The 12,044-nt window shown below is 52.7% G+C and overlaps 1 protein-coding gene across 1 annotated transcript; it reads right to left on the bottom strand.

Moving 5' to 3' along the window:
• Window positions 1-365: 365 nt before the first annotated feature.
• Window positions 366-11,712, bottom strand: DHCR7 (7-dehydrocholesterol reductase). The gene is made up of 7 exons (XM_004383631.2): window positions 11,560-11,712; window positions 10,290-10,512; window positions 9,308-9,398; window positions 7,963-8,176; window positions 3,910-4,114; window positions 2,115-2,246; window positions 366-1,634 (listed from the first exon to the last, which is right to left on the bottom strand). The coding sequence occupies exons 1-7, from the start codon at window positions 11,655-11,657 to the stop codon at window positions 1,170-1,172; spliced, it is 1,428 nt and encodes a 475-aa protein (XP_004383688.1). The 5' UTR covers window positions 11,658-11,712; the 3' UTR covers window positions 366-1,169.
• Between the last annotated feature and the right edge of the window lie 332 nt (window positions 11,713-12,044).

Below are 12,044 nucleotides of genomic sequence, written 5' to 3'. Positions count from 1 at the left end.
TTGTTGAGATGGACTGGAAAGACAGCCACAACAATGGACTTGAACATGCTGGTGATTGTTAAGGATGACGCAGGACTGGCAACCGTCTGTCCATCTGTCCACCCACCCACCCATCTATGGATCATTCAGGTCCAATCAGCAGATAGAAACCACACAGTTAATTTCAGTAAAGTTTAATGGAAAGAATCATTAACAGGGCATTAATTTATAAGGAATACCCTAGGTCTGAGGGACAGCACACAGGGAAGGAAGACCACTGAGAGGGAAGTCCTTCCCCCAGACCTCACTGAAAAAGGTGTGGTCGGGGCCCACTGTATGAAGCTTGCTGGGTCGCCTGCAGGAAACCAGATGGCGGTGAGGCCAGGGTGTGCAGTGTCTGCACTGGGAGGCTGCAGCGAGGTGGTTGCTGGGCCAGGGCTGTGTGCTCATGAGGGTCTGCACATTCAGGACAGAGAGCCACCAGACACCCTGTCCTGCCCTGCTGAAAGGCATACAGCAGGAACACAGAGGAAATGAAACGGAGGCACCTGAACTAGAGAGGCCTCTTCCTCATGCCCTGCCCCTCAGTGCCCTCTGCTGGCAGGCTGAATACGGTGCTCGCTGCAAAGGAGAAACACCTACAGGGTCCGGCTCCCTGCTGCAGAGCAGGTAATGAAGGGCGGATTCGGGGCTGAGAGTCAATAAATTGATAATTGGCACGCCTTATCTGTCCACTTTATTTAGCAAGAGTAAATATAGCTCTAAAAGCAGGGAGCTGGAGGACTTCCCATCAAGGGTCAGTCTGTCTGGGCAGTGTGGTCTGTTGGGCAGTGCGGTCTGTCTGGGCAGTGCAGCAACTCGAGTTCCAATACAAAGAAGCGCTGTCACCAAATGGCTATTAAAGGTGACCGGGTCACCCTCCTGTCCTTGGGACAGTGAATACTAAAATCAGTCACTCCTGCTGGTGAGAAGGCAGTTGATGTAAACGCTCAGAAGTCCCCTCGGGGCGAGGGGAAAGGAGAGTTGCTAATATTGATCAGCAACCTCCCACCTGCCAACTGCCGGCCCTTCTGTTTTACAGACAAGGACACCGAGGCTCTCAGCTGGCAGAGCCGAGAGGTCAGCCGCCATCAGCCCGGCTCCACATGCTCTCGACGGCTGCTTCAGCAGCCCCTCCCCGGGACGGTCCTTCAGAAAACGCCGGGCAGGAGGCGGTAAGGCACGGTGGCCACGTAGCGCTCCCAGTCGCGGCCATACTTGTTGGCACAGCGGTGCTCGTCCCGCAGGCAGCGGTGGGTCAGCAGGATGGTCATGTAGATGATGTAGAAGTAGGGTAGCAGGTGACCGCCGCCACAGGCCAAGCAGTAGGCCAGGCTGCCCAACAGGTCACCCGTGTAGTTGAAGTGGCGAGCTACACCCCAGAAGCCCGATACCAGCAGCTTGCTGTGGTGCTTCTGCCCGTCAGCCGATGTGTAGGAGCACTCGATCACCTTGGGCTTCTGGCCCCAGATCAGGCAGCGCCCGTTCGTGCGGCGGAACAGGTCCTTCTGATGGTTGGTCATCCGGAAGATGTAGTAGCCCAGCAGGCCCAGCAGCAGGACGCCCGCGGCATGCAGGTTGGAGAGCTGCACGGGGTGGTAGACCAGGTACAGGCCCTGGGGGCGAGAAGGGACGGTCATGCCATGCATGGGCCTGGGTTCCAATCCTGCCCTGCCCTTTGCCAGCTCCTACCCAGTGTTCTGCCTCGGTTTTCTCATCTGCAGATGCAAATGCTCACCTCAGAGGATTGCCGTGGGGATCGAGTGGGTAAATCTATAAACGTGTACGTGCGTATATTATACACACGTGAGGGACTGAACTGCGTCCCACAAAAGGTCACGTGCTAACAAGTCGGGAAAGCAGGGTGAGAGAGGATGTCATCGGTGTCACTGAACTGTACGTGAAGAAACGGCTGAACTGGTGTAGATTCTCAACAACAAAACTAAAATAAATTATTAAAAACAAAAAAAAGGTGCTGGTCAGGGCTCTGCCTTGCAGAACAACATGGGCGTGCTCCTGGGCCGGGTGACCCGCGCCCCCGTGTCCGGCCCCCGCTCTCCCGCGCCCCCCACACCCCCGCCCGGCCCCCACCTCACCTGTAGCGTGTAAAGGTATGGCAGCCAGACGCAGTCCCCCCAGCCCAGGTACCACCCAAAGTGGTCGTGACAGATGTCGATGGTCTTCAGGTACCAAGTTTCATTCCAGAAGTAGTCCACCACGTAGATGGCCTGCAAGACAGGGCAGCTGTCGGCCGCCACCTTCCCCCCGAGGCCAGCACCCTCCTGCAGGTGGGGGGTCACCTGCACTGTGGCTAAGCTCACGGCGGGGCTGCTCCATCCTGCCCAGCAGCACTTCCTGCGGGGACATGGCGAGGGGGTCTTTGCACGGGGCCCACAGGGCCCACGAATGGTTACCAGAAAGAGGGGCACTTGCAATGCCCCAGGAGGTGGAGCAGAAGGAGCTCGCTCCGGTGAAGGGCTTGGGGACGGCCCACGTCAGGACGCCCTGCGGCCACAGGGTGAGCCTTCCGACATTCTTCCCACCAACTGCCCCTGTGGCACGGCGACCCCCAGTGACCTGTGACTCCGTCGGGTGGAGCAGACCGATGTCCACTACACACATGGACAAGAGTGACAATGATGCCCTGCTCGTCAGTCTCCACTTGAGAGGGGCCCCTGAGACCCGGGGGTCCGGGGTTGGGGGAAGCCTCAGAGGCCTTAAATGGTGAGTATGACAGAATCGCAGGCAAGGGCATTCCAGAATGGGGACAGATCGTGATGCAAGGACCACAAAAATGCCTGCGAGGTTACAGGGGCTCTGGGAGAGGGGCCCCTGGTGGAAGGAGCTGGAAAGGCTGTGAGTTACCTTCTTTTCTGGACAGCGACAGGCATCCGTCTGTACGTTAGAGGCTGCGGAGCCCGACAACAAAGACGTCTGTTTAACAAGCCCCAAACCAGTCCAGGGCCGTCATGTGGACCCCGACTCACAGCGACCCCATGTGTGTCAGAGCAGAACTGGGCTCCATGGGATTTTCAATGGCTAATTTTTGGATGTAGATCGCCAGGCCTTTCTTCCTAGTCTTTGTCTGGAAGCTCTGCTGAAACCCGTTCAGCATCGTAGACGCACGCAAGCCTCCACTGACAGACAGGTGGTAGCTGTGCCTGAGGCGCGCTGGCTAAGACTCAGGCCTGGGTCTCCCACGTGGAAGGCGAGAATTGGCGTGGCCCCTATCAATCTCTAGCCTCACCTGGCTCCATGTTCTGGAAGTCTCTATGCTCCAAACTCAACACATTTCTGTTCCGCGGACTTGCCCACCTCTCCTGCCACAGGGACTCGGCACGGGCTGCTCCTCCGCCAGAACGCTCCCTTCTCTCCCCACTTTTCCTGGTTAACCTCTACTCATCCTGGATCCTGCAAGGGTCACCCCAGGGGAAACTTCCCCGGACCAGGCTGGCCGGGCTGCATCTACCTGGTCCCTCCCCGGGGCCACTGCCACACCTGTAGCGGGGTTTCTCTCCATGTGCTTCTAGCCCGCTCCCCAAAGATGTGTGCATGGGGCTCGGGGGCTCTCTTTTCAAAGCAGCGGACCAGAGTGTTTGAGGAGTCCCCGGCTGGTGCAAATGGTTAAGTGCTGAGCTCCTAACAGAAAGGTTGGTGGTTCGAATCCATCCAGAGGTGCCTCGGAAGAAAGGCCAGGCGATCTGCTTCTGAAAAGTCACAGCCACTGAAAACCCTATGGAGCAGTTCTACTCTGTACTCATGGGGTTGCCAGTAGTCAGAATCAACTTGACAGCAGCTGGTAGGGTCATTTGAAAACCATCTGCCTTTCAGATCTGCCCAGTGCCCGGCCCACGGGAGAGTCTGCAGCCTCACTAGTCTCAGCCGGGTTACCTGCAGGATGTTGACCAAGACCATGGAGTTGGTCACCCGGCCGTACAGCTCCTGCTGCTTAGCTGCAAAGGACAGGTTGATGAGGGTCCAGGCAACAATCCCGGGGCGTCCATTGAAGAACAGCTTGAAGTCAAACCACTTGCCAATTCGGGGATTAAACTCAATACCCATCATGTAGTTGTAAAAGAAATTGCCTGTGAATTTGCTTTAAAGAAAAGAAAAGATACATTTAGTCAACGAGCCTCACGTGCACGCAAAACGAAAGCTGGACAACGGGAAAGGGAGACAGAAGAACCGACGCGTTCTAACTGTGGTGTCGGCCAAGAAGTATACACCGTGGACTGCCGGAAGGACACACAAGTCAGTTTTGCAGGAAGTACAACCAGAACGCTACTTAGGAGGGAGGATGGCGAGACTTCATCTCGTTTCCTTTGGACACGTCATCAGGAAAGACCAATCGCTAGAAGAGAACATCCTGTTTGGTGAAGTAGAGGGTCACTGAAAACAAGGGAGACCCTCAACAAGATGGGCTGACAATAGCCACAGCAATGGGCTCAAACACAGCAACGATCGTGAGGCTGGCGCAGAACCGGGCAACATGTCGTCCTGTTCCACGTAAGGTCACGGTGAGTCAGAGCTGACTCGACAGCATTTAACACCACCAGTCACAAGCACATCCTGTGCCTGCAGCCTGGCTTACTGTCTGAGTCACCCAGTGCTGCTCTAACAGTAACACCACGGGGGACGGCTTTAACAAAGAGAAATGTATTCTCTTACAGTCTAGGAGCCTCCAAGTCCAAATTCAGGGTGTCAGCTGCAGGGGAAGGCTTTCTCCGTCAGCTCTGGAGGAAGGTCCTTGTCATCAGCCTTCCCTTGGTCTGGGAGCTTCTCTGCGCAGGAACCGCAGGTCCAAAGGACCCGCTCTGCTCCCAGCGCTGCTTCCTTGGTGGTATGAAGTCTTCATGTCTCTCTGCTCCCTTCTCTCTTTTATATCTCAAAAGAGATTGGCTTAAGACACTATCTAATCTTGTAGACCTCATCAATATAACTGCCGCTAATCCATCTTCTTACATCACAGGGGTAAAACATACAACACGCAGGGAAATCACATCGGATGACAAAAGGGTAGACAATCATACAATACTAGGAATCATGACCTAGTCAGCTTGATATTTTTGAGGAGACAATTCAATCCATGACACTTGCGTTCATGGACGGTGCTCAGCAGCATGGCCCGGGGGCTAAGCTGCTGGGACAGATGACTGCAGTGCAGGGCTGGGAGCAGCGGGGGCGCAGCATAGACAGCCGAGAAAGGGTCACCTTCAGGGAAGGTGCGGGGACAGAAACTGTGCTGAGAGTCTCTTGGAGCTGGTACCAGGTCTTGTCTCAGTCTCCTGAGTTCCCTGGGGCACAATGGAGCTGGGCTGCAGAATTGGCCTGAGCAGATGAAGATTTCATTTTACAGCCAAGCCTGCATTTGGGAGCAGATTCCCAGGGCATTTGGGCCTCCCATGGGCAAATGGAATGAGAAATTGTGCCAAAGTAGGCAGAGAAAAAATGCCCCACCCAGAGCTAGGGGCCAGTCCCAGGTTCCACAGCAACTTCTGGCTGCACAAGAACTTAACAATTAATTGCCTGTTATGGACTGAATTGTGTCCCCGGAAATACACATTGTAAATCCTAACCTCTGTGGCTGAGGTTATTATAATCCCACTTGGGAATGGGTTGTATTTGTTATGCAGGTGAGGCAGGATTAGTATAACATGCATCTTGCGTCAGTCTCTTTTGATATATTCAGACTTCTAGCCCCCTAATCTGTGAAAGAATAAAGTTCTGTTTGTTAAAGCCACCCACCGGTAGTACTTGTGTTACAGCAGCACTAGATCACTAAGACATCACCTGAGCCCACAGCCCCCAGAGGGACCAGAGAATCAGCTGAGATAACCCTTGCAGTGGCCCTTATTAGATGCCTCTTGCTATAAGCACACAGGAATATCTCTGTTAATTAGAAAAATATATTTTCACATTCACTTCTCTCACGATAAAGGAGACAGAAACAAAATACACAAAGTCTACAACAGTTGTCGTGATAATACAAACAAAACCCAAACTACTGGCCCTCAAGCAGACTCCAACTCATGACAACTCCGCATATGTCAGAGGAGAAGTGGGCTCCTTAGGGTTTTCAGCGGCTGATTTTTCGGGAAGTGGATTGCCAGGCCTTTCTTCTGCGGTACCTCTGGTGGACTGGAACCCCCAACGTTTGGGTTAGCAGCCAAGTGCTTAATTGCCTCCACCACCCAGGGCCTCCTGGTGTGATTAGAAAGTGGTGGGAATGATTCCATGAGCCACAGAAGAAGGCTGGCTTCACTGTTCTGTCATTCCACAAGCTACAAAAAACCACCATCCAAAGACATCTTTGAAGTCCTAGGTGTAGAAGTTACAGGAAACAATCTTTGGGTTTTTTGGGGTCTCCAGATTAAAATGGAAACAACGCAAGAACAACAATCTTGTTCTAGAACATTCCACAGAAGGAGCCCAATAACACCGATGAAGAATGGACGGGTGGGCAGTTGGCTACCTGATCATTCTCCGGCCCAGGGCTTTCATGAGAACGGCCCAGCCAGTGAGCTCTCCCTGGGAAGCTGCTACATTAAAGCTGCTGAGATAACAAGACTGCTCACTAAGATTATTCCGGCCCATGCTACAAGTTCAACAGAGGCCATGAGCTGCCTCTGCCCCAGTCAGAATCTGTCTTTCCAGTTTCCATGCCCAATGACAGGCCTACAGGAAAGGACCTGGTCACCAAAGACAGTCTTGGCCACCTTCATCTGAAATTTCCCTAAGCAGGAGAAGCCACCCAGCCATTAGAAACGATGTTTCCCAATTTGATCAAAGATCCTATAAAAGAATCCTGATCAAAAGGGGGAAAATGTGGAGCAGAACTTTAAAAGCTCATGGAACTCAGACTCTCTGGAGCCATTAAAGCTGCATGACCACCCACCCCCACCGAAACTACTGGCCCGAAGAAATGTTTAAACCTAAACCAAAATTATCCCCTGAAGTCATCTTTAAACCAAACAATAATTTAGCTTAATTAGAAAACAATGTCTGCCTTGAGCATTGTGTTCTTTTAAAGAATTATGTGTATGAGATCAAACTGACAACAGCAACTCAAAACGTTAGATGAGAAGTTTAGGGAGCAGTGAGTTTGCGCGGATGACGGTGAAACAATTTGGAAAAGGGTATCAAGAAAGGTGGCATAACTTGAAGAATATACCAATGTCACTGAATTGTACAGACAGGAAGGGCTGAACTGACGTATGTTTTGCTACGTGTATCTTCACCAAAAAGAAGAAAGAAAAAAAAAGAAAGGATGTTCCCCAGAGTCCAGCAGGTTCTGTCATGGATCGAATTGTGCCCCCCCAAAATATCTGTCAACTTGGCTGGGTCATGATTCCCAGTATTGTATGATTGTCTACCATTCTGTAATCTGATGTGATTTCCTTATGTGTTGTAAACTCTATCACTATGATGTAATAAGATGGATTAGTGGCAGTTATACTGATGAGATCTACAAGATCGGATAATGTCTTAAACCAATCTCTTTCGAGATATAAAAGAGAGAAGCGAGCAGAGACACATGGGAACCTCACACCACCAAGAAAGCAGTGCTGGGAGCAGAGCGTGTCCTTTGGACCTGAGGTTCCTGTGCAGAGAAGCTCCCAGACCAAAGGAAGATTGATGACACGGACCTTCCTCCAAAGCTGACAAGAGAAAGCCTTCCTCTGGAGCTGATGCCCCGAATTTGGACTTGTAGCCTACTGGACTGTGAAAGAACAAACCTCTCTTTGCTAAAGCCATCCACTGTGTATCTCTGTTACCGCAGCACTAGATGACTAAGACAGCTTCCATTAAACTGTGGAAGGATTCTTGGCTGCAATCTTTATGGACTGTAATCGTAAAGGACTCTCGACCTCAAGGCAACAGCAAAGGCAAACGGGGCGACATCGGCTCTTCATTCCGGCCTTGACCAGCTACTAAGGAACGTACCAGTCTTTGGCATTGGTGGGGAACAGGTAGGCCTTGACCATGATGAACACGGAGACCGCGTAGCCGAGAATGTTTGCGCACCACATCAGCGGGATCCAGTTGTCGAAGATGATCGTCGGCGAGAACCAGAACAGGAAGTGGGCGTTGGCAAACCAGAGGAGATGTGTGATGAGCCAGGCCTGCAGGCCGTTGATTTCGTACTTGTTGACAACTCCTGCAGAAGGAAAAAAATGCAAACGTCAGCAAGGTCTCCAACCTGCGTGAGGTGCCCACCTTGGCTCAGGTCTGACTTGCCTCCTGGCCTCTCTGGCTGCCCCCGGGCTCCGTCACTACAGACACTGGTCAGCTTTGCTGAAATCCTAGGCCCTCGAGTCACACTGAAGGTCTCTGGGTTGTGCAAATGGTTCGCGCTTGGCTACCAACCGAAAGTTGGTGGTTTGAACCCACCCGGTGGTGCTGCAGAAGGCCTGGCAATCTGCTTCTGTAAAGACTGTCGCCAAGAAAACCCTATGGGGCAGTTCTACTCTGTAACACACGGGGGCCACAAGTTGGAATTGACTTGACAGCAACAAGGTAGGTTTTCTGGGTTCAGTCACAATGCTGGGGGCAGGGGCATATCACACGGTTGGTTGAGAATCTAACTGTTCCTGGGGTCCAAGTCCTAGGCGGAGGCGGAAGAGGCTGACCGGCAGGGAAAGGAGGTGGAACCTCTCCCTTTGCTGGGTCACCATCTGCAGTTGGTTAGAGCCGTTGAGGCCAGGTGGAGGAGACGTGGGGCAAGGATCCCCTCTAGGCTCCCGCGCTCCTTGTAACTGTTGGGGGATCCTGCCCTGCCCTAGATGGGGAGCTGGCTGCAGATGGAGACTCGGAGGAATTCAAATCAGCACCCCAATGTCCTGCACGAGACCCGGTTCCCTATAGGTTCTCTTAATGGAGAGGAATGAATGACGAAGCAGCCCCAGCCTCCCAAAGAAAAGCCTGCCCCGTAGAAACCCCATGCTCCATTAGCCCAGTGACCAGCTACGGGGCTCGAGGAGGGCTGGGGTACCGTCTCGTTCCTTCTCTATTGAAGAAAGCCATTTTCAGCCTTGTACCTGGGACAGTCCCCGGTTGCCAAGTAAAATGAAGTTTTATTCTTCCAATGAGCACCTTCGGGATGAACAGGGCCTGGGGAGAAGGCAGGCGCCATGGAATGAACGCCGGGCACAGCTGGTTCCTGCTGCTGGAGGGCGGACAGACATACAGCAGCGCTCGAGAAGGGGAGTCGGCAGCTGGGGCATGGGCCGGGCCCGAGGCCTGGGCATGGGCAGACAGAACTACGGACACCGCGCTGCGGAAGGGTTACCTGCAGGAGTCACAGCCCCTTCCTGAACTCCTCCAACATAGCCGGGCAGAAATTTATGGCAGAAGTCAGGAAGCAGTGAGTACAAAACCACCTGAAACATGGGAAGAGGTTAAGCCAATTACACGCGGCTGAGGGGACGGTGTAAGTGTCCACAGGGCCTTGTTGTCACCGACTGAGATGACAAACCCCCGGGAAGCACAGCACTGAGGCAGGAGGCCACGCTGACAACGGTACTGCTCGTCGTTATTGTTGTTAGCTGCTGTTGCGTCAGACCCCGACTCCCGGTGACCCCAACCAAACACGTGCAACAGAACAAACCGCTGCTTGGTCCTGCATCATCCCCAGACCGCTGTGATTCATAGGGTTTTTGTTGGTTGACTTTCAGTAGATCGCCAGGCCTTTCTTCCTAGTCCATCTTAGTCTGGAAGCTCCACTGAAACCTGTTCAGCATCCTAGCAACATGCAAGCCTCCACTGACAGATGCATGGTGGCTGCACGTGAGGTGCTCTGGCTGGGAATTGAACTTGGGTCTCCCTCGAGCTCTAGCAGACAAGACTGTCATTGCTGTTGTTGTGCCATCTAGTCGGTTCCGACTCACAATGACACCGTAGGACAGAGTAGAACTGTCCAGTTCCAGGGAAGGCCCTATCGGGCCCTCAGAGTGCAAAGGTCCGTCTGAGTCAGGATCCTACTTCCCACACAAATGGCAAGGACTATCCCAGAAGGAAGGAGCCCTGGTGGTGCAATGGTTAAGTGCTCAGCTGCTAACCAAAAGGTCAGTAGTTGAAGCCCACTCAGCAGCTCCACAGGAGAAAAGACCTGGCAATCTGCTCCCATAAAGATCACAGCTTAGGGAACAGTTCCACTCTGTCACATGGGGCTGCTATAAGTCGGAATCAACTCCACGGTACCCAACAACAATCCCAGCAGGAGGGGACCCGCACATCCAACGTGCCCCGACCACGATGGCAGAAGGGCTCACCTGGAAGGTAACCCACACGCTGTAGAGCTGGGCCGCTTTCTTCGTCACTGGTGGGGTCTTGGCCCAGATGTCCGAGAGGTGAGCACGCCCAGTGACGATGTCCACCACGGGGGCCATCAGAGAGCAGCTGTACTGGTCGCATGCCATGATGAAGTAGTACACAATGAACGGGGCGAACAGCAGCAGAAAGACAACACTTGCCAAGGAAAACCAGTCCACCTCCCTGCAAGGCAGGCCAGATGGTGGTCACACAGGGCCCACCGTCCCTCTGACCTCCTGCAAGATGCTGGGATGCCCTCGGCACGCAGGACGGTCTGCTCCCGTGTACCGGTCCCATTGTTCAAACCAGCTGTCAGCTGTTGGTGCAAAGCCCTCCCCGTGGCCTAGAGAAGCCACACACATGCATGCTCTATCATGATCAGTCAGGACTCAAAACATATAAAAAATTTTGGGTGTGTTGGAGCATTTAGAAAAATTATTGATATGTATTTGGCAGCTCTGTTGGAGCATTCAGAAAAAAATGAGTGATACATGCATAGTAACTTTAGCAAGCGGAAAAAGTGAGGCAACTGCTAACTCCAGGAAAAATGAAAAGTCACACAAACTTAATCATAGCACATCATTTAGCTCACAGAAAGCCCAGGGTCCAGAATATGAAAGTAGGAAGCCCTTTCCCGACCACCATGGCCAGGGGTTTCCCCAGTTCTGCGCCATGGAGCACGCTCATCCATGACCATGTTCCCAGTGCCTTATGGCAAAACAAGAACCGTGACAGCACTATCTAGGGGCAGTAGAAGGGCACCAAACAGTTAAAAAACTAGTTGCCATCGAGCTGACTCTTGACTCATGGAGACCTCATGTGTGTCAGAGTAGAACTGTCCTCCATAGGGTTTTCAATGGCTGATTTTTCAGAAGTAGATTGCCAGGCCTTTCTTCTGAGGCAGCTCTGGGTGGACCTGAACATCCCACCTTTCAGTTAGCAGCTGAGTCCTTTAACCATATGAACCACCCAGGGACTCTGAAAGGCACCAGCTATCCCTTATTTTAAGGCCATATCCTTTCTACATTGTTTGGCAATAGTAGTTTTTAGTTTCTTCTTTTGTTTTAAACTCCGTACTTTCTAAAGTGGGAACCTGGTAATCTTTTGTTAGTCTTGACAATAAGAAAAATAATGCTTTTTAACTGGTCCATAAAATCCCCAAAGCTGGAAACCGTGTGCTTCGACCACCTATTTTACTGTACAGTTGGGAAGACGGGCAACGGTCCTTACCAGGCACGACCCCACTGCCCTTGAGACGCAGCTGTGCCATTGGAAACGCTGCCGGGACTCTTGGTTTTGGGAGCGCTGGGCTGGGATTTTGCAGCCATCGGGCCCTGAGGGAAGGAGACACACTCTATTCAGATAGGTCCGGTGAAGAGCAGACGCCCATTCTTGCTGGTAGCCACGCAGACCCAGCCTCCTACATACCTCTTCTGTATGCACAGTCCCTGACAAGCAGAGTCCAGGCAGGTAAGAGATCACTGCGCCCTGGAGCCCTACCATAACCTCCCACCTGGCCTTCCTACTTCTGCCTTTGCTCCTCTCAATCCACTCTCCGAATGGTAGGAGAACGCCCTACTTACATCATAAACCAGATCACCGTGGCTCAGAGTCCCCTCTGAGGTTCCAGCGCCTGCCTCCCTCCTTCCCTCCCACTACTGCCCCCTCCTACACTCTGCTCCAGGCACACGCGGGTTTTACTGATCCTTGAATAT

This window comes from Trichechus manatus, unplaced genomic scaffold (genome assembly GCF_000243295.1).
Source record: "Trichechus manatus latirostris isolate Lorelei unplaced genomic scaffold, TriManLat1.0 scaffold00113, whole genome shotgun sequence".
Lineage (NCBI taxonomy): Eukaryota > Metazoa > Chordata > Mammalia > Sirenia > Trichechidae > Trichechus > Trichechus manatus.
The sequence above is the reverse complement of the archived record's forward strand: the minus strand, read 5'-3'. Positions and strand labels throughout refer to the sequence as shown.

Coding starts and splice junctions, on each gene's coding strand:
- DHCR7 (XM_004383631.2), bottom strand. CDS start 11,657: ATGGCTGCAAAATCCCAGCCCAGCGCTCCCAAAACCAAGAGTCCCGGC. Junction 8,177..9,307: donor AGGGGCTGTGACTCCTGCAG/GTAACCCTTCCG, acceptor TTCCTTCTGCAG/GAGTTGTCAACAAGTACGAA. Junction 2,247..3,909: donor TCTTGGTCAACATCCTGCAG/GTAACCCGGCTG, acceptor CCTGTCTTGCAG/GCCATCTACGTGGTGGACTA.